This window comes from Misgurnus anguillicaudatus, chromosome 9 (genome assembly GCF_027580225.2).
Source record: "Misgurnus anguillicaudatus chromosome 9, ASM2758022v2, whole genome shotgun sequence".
Classification (NCBI taxonomy): Eukaryota; Metazoa; Chordata; class Actinopteri; order Cypriniformes; family Cobitidae; genus Misgurnus; species Misgurnus anguillicaudatus.
In genome coordinates, this window is record NC_073345.2 from 18,882,826 (window position 1) to 18,899,617 (window position 16,792).

The 16,792-nt window shown below is 37.8% G+C and overlaps 1 protein-coding gene across 2 annotated transcripts in view; it reads right to left on the minus strand.

The window, feature by feature from the left end:
* jam3b (junctional adhesion molecule 3b) overlaps window positions 1–16,792 on the minus strand; it is a 97,027-nt gene that overhangs the window by 36,293 nt on the left and 43,942 nt on the right. The window contains exon 1 of one of the 2 annotated variants that reach the window (XM_055179329.2): window positions 3,312–3,448. The exons of the other annotated variant lie outside the window; for it this stretch is intronic. Coding sequence (XP_055035304.2) covers window positions 3,312–3,360 — 49 coding nt within the window. The 5' untranslated portion in view covers window positions 3,361–3,448. Of the gene's footprint in view, window positions 1–3,311; window positions 3,449–16,792 lie in introns of those variants that run through there. 2 annotated transcript variants of the gene reach the window in all.

Sequence of the window (16,792 nt, forward strand, 5' to 3'; positions counted from 1 at the left end):
CTTAGAGATGGCAATATTTACAACCGTCATAAATTGTGTGTTATAAGTGTTCCTGTAACTCAATGTGTAGAACATTGTGTTGGCAACACATACTGATAAAAATCTATACACTAAATGCAAAGCAAGTCACCTTGGAAAAATATGCTGGCCTCATGTGTAAACAACAACGAATGGCATTCAACATACATAACTGAATGAGAATAAGGATGGACTGGAAATATTTAATCAGCTCTATTAAATAAAAGTGGGGTGTGTCATAATCCTTTACTTTTGCATGGGCACCCATATATCCAGCCCAGCAGTCAGGCACTATTTTGATCAATGCCCAATCTTATTGACATTTAAGGAATGCACATGCTTGCCATTCCTGGACCGCGAATCTGTTCGCTCTAAGCTTTCCCCTTCGCATCTGTTACTGCTTACCAAAAGAAACAAATTAATAAAACCAGGATAAGCATGTCAAAAACACCTATCATGATTCCTTTGGATAATTCAGGGGATTTTCAATATCTTCAAAAACTTTGCGAACACAGACTTCTTCCATCGTAATAGTGCTTAAAATGCTGTAAATATCCAATCTTAGCTTTTCAAACAAAAAATTAACTCTTTGTAAAACCAGATATAGAGATTTGTATACTGCAAGCAGTTCACATTTGTTCATAATGCTGAGTATCTGAGTAAGACATATTTTAACCCCGTCCTCCATTCACGCGCACCCACAGCCACTCAGCTGTTTCTGGAAGTTACTCTGGGATACCAGGATGGGCGTCCGGACATGTGCCGTTGTCCTGTTGCTTAAAGACTCAGCAACTTTTACGGCACAGCCTGTTTGTTGTGGTACCCATGTGGATTATGCTGGGACCCCCCGTCTGGAATTTTCCCATCACTGTACTGTTCTGTTTACAACATACTTTTCTTGTGTGGTACCTCGTGGCTGAAGCAAGCCTCTAGCAAAAATAAGCACATGCAGCAACAATGTGTCGAAGAGTGTCTTCGTTGATAATAGCCCTAGAGAGGGCAATCTATCTTTTTCTATGTATATTTCTCTCTGTCACTTTGAATAAATGTCAGCCTGTAACTGATGTATGTGTCTAGAAGGTACAGCATGCTTTTCAGGAACCCCCAGAAAAACGTTTGTAGAATCGGGTGTGAGAAAAATATATTACGGTCTTCAAGGCAAGATTGTAACCAAGTATGCAGGTATGCAAAACTGTAATCTGTCAATAAAAAGCTTAAATTGATTGAACACAATTTGAATTAATGTGGCATGTCAATGATGGCCATGCCCTGCTATTATTATTCTTCACAATATTTAAGTTTGGTTTTAGCACATCCAAATATCAATATTATCAACAGAAAACAATGTGTATTTTCACAAGTAAAGTAAACCTGATAACGTATTTCTTAAAATACAGCATTTGGTTTCTATTGCATAGAAGCATTGAGCAAAAATGGAGAGTAGCCACTTGTCTTATTTCATCTAAAATATGGGGCGTGATCTCAGCCTTTGTACTATGCTGAATTGTTCCATCCAGTAAAATATATCTTGGCACCAAAAGTGCTGGCAAAAGAGACTAGAGAGTTTCCACTGTACAGTCACACTCCCCAGAGACAAGACATTGCTTTTAAGCATATAAGGTATAACAAACAAATGTGAGTAACTGCTTTTGGCACATGGCTTCAACTCCTGACGATCAGGTGACTTCAAACAAACATTGGACTGTCTGGGCTTTAATGGCAAAATAACCCAAATAAGATTATATACTGAAGTTTTACATTTTAGCCTAAATATTGCACACATTTTTTTATGCATTACGTCTTCATTCTGTGGATCAACGTCATATTACTACTGTGCAGTCAGTTGTGTTCGTATGTGATACGAACATGGGCACTGTAATTTTAAGTAGTTTAAATGCGCAAGATCAACCCAATGTTTTAAACACAGCTCTCCTTGAAAAAAGTATAATCAAATTAAAATCGTAAAAGGTTTTTCAGAGGTTAGCTATAGATATAGAGGTCACGCCAGCTTCTGTAGATCTGCTTTTGTCTTTCTACATTAAAAATTAAAATCATATATGCTCACTTTTGGCAAACCTATAAAGATTTATATGATGGTAAATGTATTTATTGTCTTATATCCCAAAATGTTTATCTCACTTTTTCAGCGTATTTTAAGGCATGACTTTTTTTTTGCAATAGTTAAACAAATTTTAATTTTATGCTACGTCAATAAAAAAACAAAACTTGACCTGAAAATCTGAATTGTTTTAAGAGTTTAGAAAGACTGCCTCTAATACTGCTATTCTTTTACTGTGGATTTATTATTTATTAAATATTATTCCTCTTTTAAGAAAGACCTGTGCAAATTTTTATTCTGCCTTAATTTAATTCAGCTACTGGTCTAGACTTGAGTCACTTGATTCAATTACTACTGACTGTTCAAACGATTCAGAATAAAAATATGTCAGTAGATACTTTAATTAACCACTTTAACTAATTATTTTAGTCTTAAGACGGTGTTTTGAGGGTGACTGACATGTTGTAAATGTTTAAATCAAAGCCTGCGTTAACTCCCTGCGCCCCTGTCGCGCGCAGCTTGATCCTCTCGTGCACGCTTTCACAGAGAAACCCGTTATCTCACAATAAACATCTCCGCTCCAAACACGACCTTCTCTTAATCTAAAAACCCATAAAACATACGACGAACGGTTTCATTTTAAACAACCCCAATCTAATAAATAACAACAACAAAAACTTCAAATTCGCACTATTTTTATGTTTGTTAATTCCATTTCAAAAACTTTTTAAACGGGGACAAAGGACTGAAGCGAATAAAAACCTCTCACGAAACCATCAAGGCTTAATGAAAATACCGCATTGGCATAATAAAACAATCTTATTCCTATTACAACCATGACTGATAACCTCTATGTATATTTAGAGAATAATGCGGATTTATTTCTGCTTAACGTTATACTTGTTCAAGCAGATCGGGATGAGAGGCTGCAGCCAGCCACGAGACAACTAAACGCTGAAGATCGTGCCACGAAACTCAACACAACCGACCTGAACATGTTGCTTTTACCTCAGTTATAACTTACAATCCACATCTAACACCTCTGAAATACAGCTAACGGTTTAGCTCAATAGTTTAGTTGGCTTAAAGAGCGGACCACTTCTCTGAAACAGGACGCTCGCCGTCGTCGCTAACCAAAGGACAATTCCGAAACTTCCATAAAATGATTCGCCGCGATATATCGCGTTGGCCTCTTGTGTAAAGAAAGTATAAAAGTATGAAGATGTTTACTCACATTGCATGCACAAGAGGAGCAGAGCGCAAGCCAGTGGTGTTAACGCCATCTTGGAGTCGATGAAATGTTCAGTTTAGCTGTACATGCGCAAAGTAAAGGGCTTTACGAGAGGATGAAGAGAGAGAGGGAAAGGAGAGAGAGCACGGTGAGCTATTTTGTGAAGCTCCCATGGATACGAAACGCATAATCTTTTAATATTTACATTTTCTTTAGTCTAATGTGCATCCAATTCTCATAATTGTATTAAATTAGTCAACACATTGGGTCACATATTTTTATAGCCTAAGTAATGTTGGCAACACTTAACAAAGTGGTTGTATTACAGTACTAACGTAAACAATTATTATTTTGTTTTATGTAAATTTCAGCATAATATATTTTTTTAAAGTTAAAACATTGGTTAAGAGTGCACAGTTAACTAAAATGAACAATTGTATTTGCATTAATTGACATTAATAAATGCTGAAAAACTTAAACAAAAAAAGTTAATGCATTTACTAATGTTAACAAATACCACCTCATTGTAAAGTGTTACAGTAATGTTTATAAAATATTTACGAGAATCATTGCTGCTTCTTATTTGAATTGTGACCCATTAACATTATTAGGGTACAAATAACATTTACTTTCTAACACATATTGAGTAGTTGTGCAGGCACTCGGGGTTTTAAAGCTTTCTGTGTTATTGTACCTCAGTTTGTATAGCATTGCATTAGCAAAGCAAAGGTCATGGGTTCGATCCCCAGGGAGCACACGTACAGATCAAACATATAGCTTATAATGCACTGTAAGTCGCTTTGGATAAAATCATCTGCTAAATGTGTAAATGTAAATAGATCACAGACAGACAAACTTTTAAGATTTAACTGCATAAATATATTGGTGCTATCACAACCTGTTTATGTGAGTTTGTCTAATGGCAAGGTCAGAGAGATTGCGTGTGTCAGACTATTTCAGTACAAAGACAATTCCAGTGTCCGACAACAGGAGATAAGCACAAATCTAGAAGGCTCAAGGCATGTCATGGTTTTCCTATTCCAGAAATGATCGACAACAAGTTCATTTAGGGCACTTTGCGTTGCCTGCTAATTTCGGCATTTAAACACAGACCTCAATCAGTCCTCAGTATGTATTGTCTGTCATTCAGTATGAAACCAATGTGTTGGAAAGAGAGGTGATGAATACCAAGTCAAGTATATTTATATCTAGAATGTTCTATATTTTATATGGAGTGTACACCAGGCAAGGCCACTCACATCCAATGTCACTCTTGATTGACAAGAAAAAATATAAATAAATAAGAAAAACAAGTAAAAAGACATTTAAAGTACAAGACAACTATAATGGCACATGATTAGCTTATGAATAATCTGAATGAATACTGGAAATGTGTTTATTGTAACTCCATTACATGACAAAACCAAAAAATTTAAAGTGAAATGTGTCTATTGAGCGAGAAAAGCCAGATGGTGATGTATAAGGTGGACTTTGTGGTGAGCTCAGGGGAGATAAGTGAATCCCTCTGGCTTTTGTGTGACTTGTGAGTATTCAAGCAGACATCCTAACATCTTCACACACTCACAGCAACCCCTGGCCCCTGAACAAGGAGAGCAGAAAGAGTGTGAAGATGTACATGTTGTCTGATGCCATAGAGATTTAATATGCCTCAATGATATGTATTCGTGAAAATAGATTTAGAAACATATTACATTTAAATTTTAAAAAAATAGACATTTTTTTATTTAGAAACTTGGATCAGCAACATACATTCACCAAAATTATACTGTTTCCTGTAAGATATACATAAATAATTCATGATAAGGTGATGAATTTTAAAGGGGCCATGCACAAGACTTTTTTAAGATGTCGAATAAATCTTTGGTGTCCCCAGAGCACATATGTGAAGTTTTAGCTCAAAATACCATATAAATAATTTATTATAACATGTTAAATTGCCACTTTGTAGGTGTGTGCAAAAATGTGCCGTTTTGGGTGTGTCCTTGAAAATGCAAATGAGCTGATGAAATTCATACACTGATCACAATGATGGTGGTTTGTTGCAATTAAAACTCAATTGTGCTTTTCTCTGCACTAAATGGCAGTGCTGTGGTTGGATAGTGCAGATTAAGGGGTGGTATTATTATAATAAGAGCTCTTCACGACATCATAAGGAGAGCCAAATTTCAATGACCTATTTTTTCATGTGCTTGTAGAGAATTGTTTACCAAAACTAAGTTACTGGGTTGATCTTTTTCACATTTTCTAGGTTGATAGAAGCACTGGGGACCCAATCATAGCACTTAAACATGGAAAAAGTCAGATTTTCATGCCATGGCCCCTTTAAAGGCTATAAAGAAATCATCATGTTAACATAAGTGTTTAAGTAGTTTATTTAGCTTTAAGGCAGTTTTCTCTCTTTCCTTTTAACCTGGTCAGGACCAGTCATGCCATTCCTTGACTTCCTGTTTAACACACTTCCTGCCATCCGCTTAAGGCACACAATTTTAGCCACTTCCCTGTTGGGATTATGATGAATGTGGAAGCTATTTCTTTTGTATAACATTGAAACATACTTCCTCACAGTGTTCATTATAAGGATGTTAAGATAATACTATATAATAAGCCGCAGACAAATTAAGAGACCATTATGGTATATAAAGTTTAAGATTTTATTTTTCTTGTCACAAAACATTCTTTACAGAAACACAAATTTCAGCAGAATCCATAATTTAGAAATAAAAGAAAAACTATTGACTTTCAAAATCTGCTCATTTGATGAGTCAGAATGTAAGATGACACATTTTGACAAGCTGCCAAGATACACAGTTTTAGTCGAAAATGAACTGATCTAGTCCTTCTGCAGCTTATATGGCCTGTGGCCTTATATTCAAGTAAAGGCTTTAATTTATACAAATTAAACCATTATACAATCTTCTATAAAGTGGATTGAATCTGTCTCCCTAGACGTGTAGAAGATTTGTATAATGTCAAACCACATACTAATGTCAGCAGTGGTTGTTTGAATAGTAATTATTTGCCACCTAAACCAACTGGAATGCATTAAACACTTTTGTGTCCTGTTACTATATTACTAAAAGCTCATAATCATAGGGGAACCATTTTAGTGCTACTGTATATAGGCTAATGTAGCACCTATGAAGACCTTTAAGTGGTAATATAGCATCGCTTATGGTTCTACATAGCACCATACGGTTTTACACAGGTGCTACATATGTGCTATAGCACTAAAAACAGTTCCCATATGAGTACAAGCTTTTAGTGCTGCTATTAAGCAAAATTTTTAAGAGTATACTATTTTTGTCCCATTACATTAAAGCAACACTATGTAGTTTCCATGTAAAAATGACTTACAGCTCCCCTATGTGGTTGAAAAGCGCAACAGTGCCTGGTATCAGACACTCTTCTGCAGGCAGGGGGAGGGGCGGGGCTGTGTGCTCTACCCTCCACCGCCACTTTCAGGGCGTGCTTGTAGCAGCTAGGAGGCTGCTCAGGTTGCAGCAACAGTACAATTTGTCCAGTTAAAAGTTGTTCTATCACTGAAATAATTTTAGAGACATTATTTAAAGGTAAAAAAAACTACATAGTGTTGCTTTAATACTGCTTTCATTACTATTGTCCAATTACATTCTTAACGATTTGACTAGGCTACTTCACATTAGTATTATTTATTATGTTATTCACTTAAGAAATACATTTAAATTCCTCCACACAGTGAGAGAGATTTTGTTGTTTCAACATGGAGAAGTGGGTTGCCTGGTTTTCTTGATATTTTGGGTTCATTTGGCTTTGAGGTCACTTACTGCTTGCTTGTGGGTGGCCAGGTGTCACAGTCCTGTCTTGTGTTTTTCAAGTCTTGTACTCTTATTTTGAAGTTCTGGGCTGCTTTCAGCCCCGACAAAACGTTGCGCAACATTTATTAAACAGCAACAGTGATGCATTGAACACCCTGTTGTGATGACGCAAGAGAGGCCATGCCAAATGTTTCTGGAGCCTGAAGAAATCATTATAAATACATGTTTAATACTGTAAAATATGCTCAATGCTACAGTCACTGCCCTTGCCGTTCAGAATGAAAGAGAACATTCCAACTTGAACCCATTGTGCGAGCTTTCTCTTTAGGACCGCATGGTTTATTTACATGTTGCTGCTGATTGGACTGCAGTTCTGACACATCCACCAAACAAGAGAAAACGTATCTCAAACCCTGTTGCACATCGGTGCATGTTCCAGGAAACATGTCGCTCAACCCGGAAACCGTAGCAAAACGTTGCGCACCATTTTGAACTTGAACGTGCCCCTGTTCTGTCATTCATGTTTGCAGACTTTTGTGGTTCTGTTTCTTATTGGTCCTTGTTCTTGATTGCTCCCAGGTGTGTCTTGTTATCTCATTTACCCACATGTATATATTGCCCTTGTGTTTTAGTTGTCCCTGGTCAAGTATTGTTTGCTATCATGTGTTCTTGTGTCCTGTGTTCCTGCACACTTTACTGCATTTGGATCCGCTGGCTCTCACTCCCAGGACTTTTTGGACCTTGTACCACACACCCAGTTCCCAGATAAGTCGCACATTGTTTTCTATCAATGTAGTTTAAACGACCAACTTAAAACTCAACTTTCTCAATATGATCCTCTGGGGAGTTTTGAGAACATTGTAGAGCCGGCCCTGACGTTGAGCGAGTCTCGCTTCACTGTGGGCGAGGTCAATTAGGACACCTTGCCTAAACAGTTTTTTTTGATGGGAAAGTATGCACCAGGGTCCACAGGCCGGAGAGCAAGGCCGGACACAAACGCCTGTGTGCACTACACTAATGGTGGCTAGTCCAAGACCCATGGCTGAGCCAGTTGCCAAGATGGTCGCCACCATGCCTGAGCATTTTCCCAAGATGGCCGCCCCCGTGCCTTAGCCAGTTCCCAAGATGGCCGTTGCACCTGAGCCAGTTCACAAGATGGTCACCTCTACACTGTTTTTGGTAAACTTCAGGACTGGACGTCAGGTTTCGAGACTAGCGGATACTCCACTAGTGTCAGTGCGGGCAGGTGGTGCTCTTAGTCTGGTGGCCTTCAGTTCTATAGTCTCTATGGTGCCTGAGGTGTGTCCTTTGACTTCTGTGCTCCAGAGATGGGACCAAGTCACACATGTGCAAGTCTCAAGTAAGTCTCAAGTCTGAACCTTCAAGTCTCAAGTAAGTCCCAAGTATTTTTTTTCTTGGGCAAGTCAAGTCAAGTCGAGTCACAGGCTATGTCAAGTCAAGTCAAGTCAAGTCCTGTAGTAGGTCAAGTCAAGTCCAAGTCAAGTCACCTTATTATTGTAATTTTACATGCAGAATCTGATCTTAATAAAGTGAAAGGACAGATATAGAAAGTAACTATCAGGAAATTACAATAATTTGGATTTGCATGTTGAGTAAAATACATCATGGAATCAAACAAAATTGTAACTTTATAAATTATTAGTTTTTCACTTCTGCCAACCGTGTTTGAAATGTTTGAAATTTTCAACATTGAGTCCATGAAACAAATAACATCTTAACATCCAACAGAATCCTCTCTGAACACCTCCCTCTCTCAAACACAGTTTACCGACAACATTAAACTTTGTTACATTTCTCCTCTCTCTCACTCACACACACACACACACACACACACACACACACACACACACACACACACACACACACACACACACACACACACGCTCTCTGGCTCTCTCTCAAACATGCGGCCAGAAAAAACGAGCGTGTTGCAACGCGTCTCTTCCATTCGCGCGCCTACATTTAAAATAACAAACTTGGGCGCGCAAAAGACGCGACATGTGAACCACCCCTAACATTGTAGAATCAAGTCATTTTTCTTTGTGTGTGTGTGTGTGTGTGTGTGTGTGTGTGTGTGTGTGTGTGTGTTCAGGTGGCAAACTTAAAAAAGTAGCCAAGTCTCGTGCCGCTCAGATCAAGGGAAGTATTTTAAAAAAAAAAATAAAATTATTTGGCCCACATTTGTCCCCAACACAGTATGATGAGGGCTACTTTAGCTATTATTGCATTAGCAAACCACCAACTAACCAGATATTAACAAATTGACAAGCATTTAATGGCATTCTACTCTGGGCAGAATGGTTGTCGTCTGGCTGCCCGTGATTTTAATGTTGCATGTCTTGCAACACACTGTTCGTCTTTTGCCATCTTGTTGAAGCCAAAAGCGATGACCCTCTGTACCCCTCCGGCTGACATGTTGATATCTGATCTAAGTGGGCATGGTGTGCGTAAGGTACGAGAGGGCATGATGGATGATAGTGTCGTTTTAGTCATGACAACGCCATTCTCAGCCGGCGCTCCAGCTTGGTCAACTTTTATATTCAAACTGAAAACATGATGTGATTAACACTCAAGTCATTCAAGTCATCGTGTCTCAAGTCAAGTCAAGTCCCGAGTCTTTAACTTCCAAGTCCGAGTCAAGTCTCAAGTATTTTATTTTTTGTCAAGTCAAGTTACAAGTCACAAAAATAGCGACTCGAGTCGACTCGAGTCCAAGTCACCAAGTCACAAGTCCCCATGTCTGCTGTGCTCCCTGTGTTTACCATGGCTCTGTGGTGTGTTTGGTCTGCTCTTTGTTCTTCTGTTCACAAGAAGTTTCAAGCCCATTCACCTGGATCACCTGAGTCCGCCGCTCTCAGGCCAGAGTCTACTCCGAGACGGCAAAAAAAATCGAGTCCTATGAGCTTCCTGTTCCGACCAAGTTCCCAAGCGCCATAGACTCTCTGCCCTTGCCAAGATGGCCGATCTCAAACTCTCTGAACTCTCTGACTGGCCCAAGATGGCCAATCCTGAACTCTCTGTCTTAGCCAAGATGGCCGTTCCTGAGTTCCCCAGTCTCTCTACCATGTGTATAATGTTGGTTTCTAAATATAATGGTCTTGCTAACCTGGCAAAACCAGCCTCTCTCCCCTGTCCCTTGTTTACAGGCCCAGAGCACCACCAGCTCCAGTTCCGTCTTGGTTCCTGACATCACCTAAGCCGCCCTGTTCTCTAGTTCCACCTGCAGCTCTGCCCTGGTCTCTGGTTCCACCTGCGGCTCTGCCCTGGCTCCCGGCTCCGCCCTGGCTCCTGGCTCTGCGCCGGCAGATTTATGTCAGGGCTAGTCAACTGGCAGACAGTGTGCCAAATGCGGCCCTCCAATCACCTTTATCCAGCCCGCCGGTCATCTTTGTCTGATTTAAAATCAGCCTGGTTACTTTTACCTTTCCACTGTACATGACAAATGACGGCCGAAAAAAAAATGGAGAGAGTCAGAAATGAGCTGCGTGGGATGCCAACCATCTGCAGATGCATAATTATTGGATCCAATTTGAGCTTTGGATGAATAAAAAAATTAACTAAACCGCGCATCACGATGACCGGAAGTGAAGTATTTCAGTGTGTTCCAATCAAAACACTGTGTGCAAGATGAAAATGATTGATCCTTTTTGTTTAATTATCAGTAACACTTGAATCTTTTAAAACGATTGATTACTGATAAGAAAATTGGTAAGTATAAATACAAATGTAGATTAAAGGCTCTTGCCTTGATATGAATTTACGATTAAACTGAAATTTCATTACGACTGCCACTAGGGGGCGAACTCTAACCATTGTGTCTGGATGTAGTGTACAATTAAAAGGCGGTTTAGCTTACATATCTTTAAAATATTAAAAAAGAAAACATAAAGTGCAATTTTAGTCAATAGGAGAAGACTAACTATATGTTGTGAATACTTGAAATGTAACAATTTATAAAAGTTAAACAGTTATAAACAAAAGAAGTTTAACACTCTACATGTGTTAATTATTTACACTTGTCATAGTTGAACTATTAAAATTTGTTTCTTGCATTGTTGAACTGCAATTGTTTTTAATATATTAAAAAAAGAAAGTATGAGATTTCAGTAATTAAAAGGCAAAATACTGGATACATCTTTTTTTGAAAATGCATTATTTATGACCTATAACAAAAAGTAACAAAATGATATAAGTTATAACATTTATAATAATATATATAATAAGTCAAAGTAAAATATATATAAAAGGTTAAAATAGGGCTAAAAGTTTGCCCCACATTTCCAATTTTGGCCCTCAAAGAAGCGTAGTTGAAGACCCCTGCTTCATGTTATAGCTAAACTAATGTATTGCATAAACAGATAATGAAAACAAATTTTGGTAACAGGTTTGAAAAAAGGCACGCTTTTAATATAGCAACTCATGTAATGTCTAGTGAAACTTTAATTTCATTATAATTCTTTACTCAATGAGTCCAGAGGTAGTGTTTTTAAACGTCTTTTTACATACAGTATATAGGATACGGTTGGATGACTAATTTAATATTCTTGCATTATCTGCTTAGTCAATTCCCATGAGTACTGCAAATTACTACTGTAAAGACTCCCATCTAATTTCACATTCTTTAAGAATGTAACCTTTTTTAACTTAATAACCTAAATTGGATTTGCTTAATGTGATGTGCTGCACTGATGCACACCAGCCCCCAAAGAATGGTCAAAATGCTTTATTATCAAAGAAGATAAAGGTCAATTTACAAAAAAGAAAAAACTTATCACTTTCTTTATGTTTCTATAAAGTTAAATAAAAATCATTGTTATGAATATTAACATAAAGTATGTTTCGGTTTCAGATCACTGGATAAACAGTCAAAATCCATACTCAGATTTACAGTACATTGCACAATTACAGTTTCTACAAACCCATTGCGCAATATGTAGTCAATAAGATTGTGACACATGTGGGGTGTGGACGATATTTTCCTCTGCATATTTTGAATGACAGACGCATGATGCAACACATCATAAGTCTTCACTCACATAAACATCGTTGCGTAAGGCGAAGCTTGACGCGGCTCTGATGTTTACATTAAACGCTGTTTCCATATCTGTCCAATGCAACCGCCAACCATAACAACTACAGTATGTTGTCATTATGTGGCCATAACTCTTCATAGCAAAGAGCTTGTCGGACGCCTTTAAAGTCAGCATCTGCGTGAGTAGAGGAATAGCGAGTCCAGAGCCGGGCACATGCCATGCAGGCAAAAACACGGGACAGCTGCATTTCAACTTCAATTAGGTAATGGAAGCTGACAGTCCTGGAGCCCACAGCTTCGGTTCAAGGGGAGAGATGGGCTGAAGCTCTGACCCTCATCCCCACATCCCTTTGGGCCAGGCTGGAAACAGGATGCAGGCGGACCCTGGCAGCAACGAAAAACAATTGTGGTGTCCACATAGTGTCTGACATTTGGCAGATAACTTTTGGTTCGAAGGTGTCAAAGTGAAATCAGACTGTAGCTTATCTCAGCAAAGCCTGGCAGACGGCAATCGACTCCATTGCCTAATTAACTTGGGGCGCCTGGGTCAACAAAAGTGTGAGCACTGACGGTTTAAACACACCTAAGTTAAGAGGGATTAAAGCTCTCTGAATCCATTTGATATAAAGCTCTAGGTACAGTAGAAAGCTCTGGAGCTTCTTAGGAAGTAATATACAAGGACATTAGTGGAGCTTTTTAGAAGGTATTAAATGTCTAAACCTCTTACACCTTTCTTGTCAAGCTGTAACATGAAGTTTGATTGTGGTGGTAAATGTCCATGAAATCCAATAAAAGCATACATGTAGTAATCTTTGCAATGACATTTGACTCGTGGGTACTGTTATATATGCTTTTATAAATCCCCATGAGTTTGAAATTAACCAGTTGTTTTAATTTCAATTTTACATAATTTATGATGCTAATTATTTAGATTACATTTTTATGAGTTTAGCAGACACTTTAATCCAAAGCGACTTACAATATAATTCACAAAAGTATTCATTTTACCACTGAGCTCTACCATTATTAAAGGGACATTCCACTTTTTATAAAAAATATGCTAATTTTCCAGCTTCTCTAGAGTTAAACATTTGATTCTTACCGTTTTAAAATCCATTCAGCTGATCTCCGGGTCTGGCGCTACCACGTTTAGCATAGCTTAGCACAATCCATTGAATCTGATTAGACCATTAGCATCACGCTAAAAATTAACCAAAGAGTTTCGATATTTTTCCTATTTAAAACTCGACTCTTCTTGACTCTTCTGTAGTAACATTGTGTACCGAAAATAGTCCCCTTGATTACTTTCAATGGCAGGGGACTATTTTTTTTATTTATTATTTTCGGGCAGTGTGCAATATCACTACGCCTGCTGCAGCAATGCTACACCAGCAAAGTCCTTGATTATTACGCCAGAATGAGAGTATAGTCCTAACCATATCTGCCTAGAAAATCGCAACTTTTAATTTTCTGTCGGTCTTACACGATGTAACTACAGAAGAGTCGAGTTTTAAATAGGAAAAATATTGAAACTTTTTGGTTATTTTTTAGCGCAATGCTAATGGTCTAATCAGATTCAATGGATTATGCTAAGCTATGCTAAAAGCGCCAGACCCGGAGATCAGGTTAATGGATTTCAAAACGGTAAGAATCAAATGTTTAACTCTAGGGGAGCTGGAAAATTAGCAAAATTAGTGGAATGTCCCTTTAATGCCATTTGAAATTTTATCTACTGTATGTATATCTTATATGTAGTAATGCAGTTGTTTTCCAGTAACTTACTGTAAATAAAAATTTATATTACTGGTATGCAGATTTGGGTCTCTAAGAGCCTGTGGTTGTGCAAAACAGTATGCTTTCACAGATCCACATTTACTTCTCTTACTCTCCAGGTATTAATCACAAACCGATTAACTAGCTTAAACATGGCTGAAATTCTTGGCACGTGAGACATAAAGGTGCGCCCCTGGCCAACCCCAAACGCAGATGGGTCTAGTCTCATCCACCTGTTCGGCACAGCCTGCCAAGACCCTGTCTGGCCCTTCATGGCTACAGCTGTCATGAGCCCCCAGCATGTCAGGCGCGTATGCGGTCAGGGGAGCTATAGATGGCGGGAGCCCGAACCGGCTGAAAAACAGAGACGTCTGCCACGGCCGCCGATGGCACTGGCGCTAGTCAATGTTTTATTAGCATGTATGGGGACATCTGCAAAGGAACAGGAATAAGCGAGAAAATGATAAAAAACAAAAACGGCCAGGAGAAGAGGGAGGAGAGAGAGATTGGACTCTGGATGTTTGCCATGCAAGCAGATGTTGCATGCAGCAACACCTGGGTCTAGGCTCGACTAACCTCTTCACGTATAGATTAACCAAAAATGTTTCTGAATGCCTCACGCACCAATGATAATTATCTTGGGTTGTATTTATAGTCATCTCGTTCACTGGCATCCTATTGTAAAAAGGAAATTTATACACCTGCGTTGCATGGCAACCGAGTGGAGCAAGATGGCACTAAATGGGAGACGTTGATTACTGTATGTAATTGTAAGTGTCATTATCACAATTGCTCATCTTTGCACAATTGCTTAAATATAAACTTAAACTTAATCTCTTACAGACCAAGCTAACGTGTATATCTGTGCGTGTGTGTCAGAGGTGTACACCATCTTGAAAGCCTCTCGGCAGTGGGGGGATTTTATTGTTTTCCCAACGGTTGTACGCATTCCAGGGTGGTTGTCAAGGATGCCAGATCTTTTAAGACACTGCCAGCTCTCCTCAAACCCTTAAATGCCCTCGGCAAAGGAAATTCTCAGAGCAGATGTCATAAGCTTGTACGGATGATGAATTCATAACACCTGTATCACCGGTGTATTTCAAAGCCCCCTGTCGACTCAACACACATTTGAGGCTAACGTGCTCGAGGTGTTGTTTTGAAAGATAAACTTTTAACATCTGGAGCTGGTCAGCTTCATAATGTTGCAAGCAAATGAACTCCATATGTTGTTATATGAATCTTTTACAAATATCCTAAAATTAATAAATTATATGTATGGCAGTTGTTGCACAAATGTAGAAAGTATTACCAGAGATCATATTAATATTTTATATCATGACCCATAAGGTATGCATACATTACATGGTTAAATGTATGGTTACCCCTTTCTATTTAACGGGTTTGGGTCTTTTCATTCTGGCATGACATTCCTGAAGAAATTGTGACACTGTATGTGAAATGTTAAAGTCTCGTAATATAATAATGAGATTAGGAGCATAAAAGTTTGACCTTACTAAGTCAATATTAAAGATATCAAGGTTATATTAACTCCATTTAAATGAATCATCACCTAAAAAATAAAGCCAACTCCATTGCCCGACATGAATAAAGAAGCAAATCTCTGCAGTTATGTTCTAACATCTACTGGAAAGCCTGGAAGAACCAACAAGCGATCGATCAATGACAATGCTCAACATGCACACATGGGTGTCACATTTCAGTTTCTACCACATGCACATACTGTACACATTAAATGGAATGCTTTCAATATTATTAAGAGCACGTAATGCAAGATGCAAAGATCTACAGTTCATCATAGTAAAGGTTACAGTAACTGGATCAGTGACAAAAACGGTTTGGCAAGATGAGAAATTCAAAAATCTTTTTAAAAAACTTGTTTTAAAAGCATGCATCAGGTTTATTTCAATGCACATAGTGTATTTATGTTAATTTTATGGAATAAAAAAATTACATTTGCACCATTTTTTTGAAAGTTAAGATATGGGCCTGAAAATGTCAAATGGTGTAACCGCCTATTGCGCCAGAGAATGAGAAATATTAAATATTTTATCCACCTTGATGGCATGTAAGCGTAATCATCAAAAAATAAATAAATAAATAAAAATGTAAATATAATTTTCTTAGTTATTTCTAAATGTAAATTTTACTTTCTTTGTTTATATTTGTCCAGACATATGCTGAAAAAAGCTCTAATTTCTAAAAAATCTTTGACAACTGATGCAAAAATATATGTAAAGAAATCATATTAAACTATACTAGATGAGTATATTTGATTACACATTTTTAATGTAAATATTAATATTTTCATAAAAAAATACTACACTACATTGACATTTTTTGCAATTTTTGCAAATATTGTTTCAAAATGAAATAAAACCCGAAATTTTAGACTTGGTCCACAAAAAAGAGAATGTATGCAAGTAATCTGCAAATTTATTTAGAAATTTTAACCCTATTACATTTACAGTGGAACCATACGGACACAAAATAATTAACGTCACATCATTGACCCAACTGCCAAGATGTGACATCATAAGAACAGTCAATGTTTTATGAAGGAGTCTTGTGCATTATTCACAACATTCATTTTTTATTGAAATATGTCATTAAAGGAATTTAAGGGACGTTGTCAGTGAGGTTTGTGAGAAGCGTGGATCACACCAAGCAGCATCTTCTGATAATGAAAAGATTTTATTTATTGGGACTTTTAATGAGATTCTAAACATGAAAGCTAAGATCTCAGCTTCATGCAAACAAGCTTGCAGCTCTCTGTGTATTATTAAAACTCATTTTCTTTAATTTGCACACTTCCTTTCTGGTTG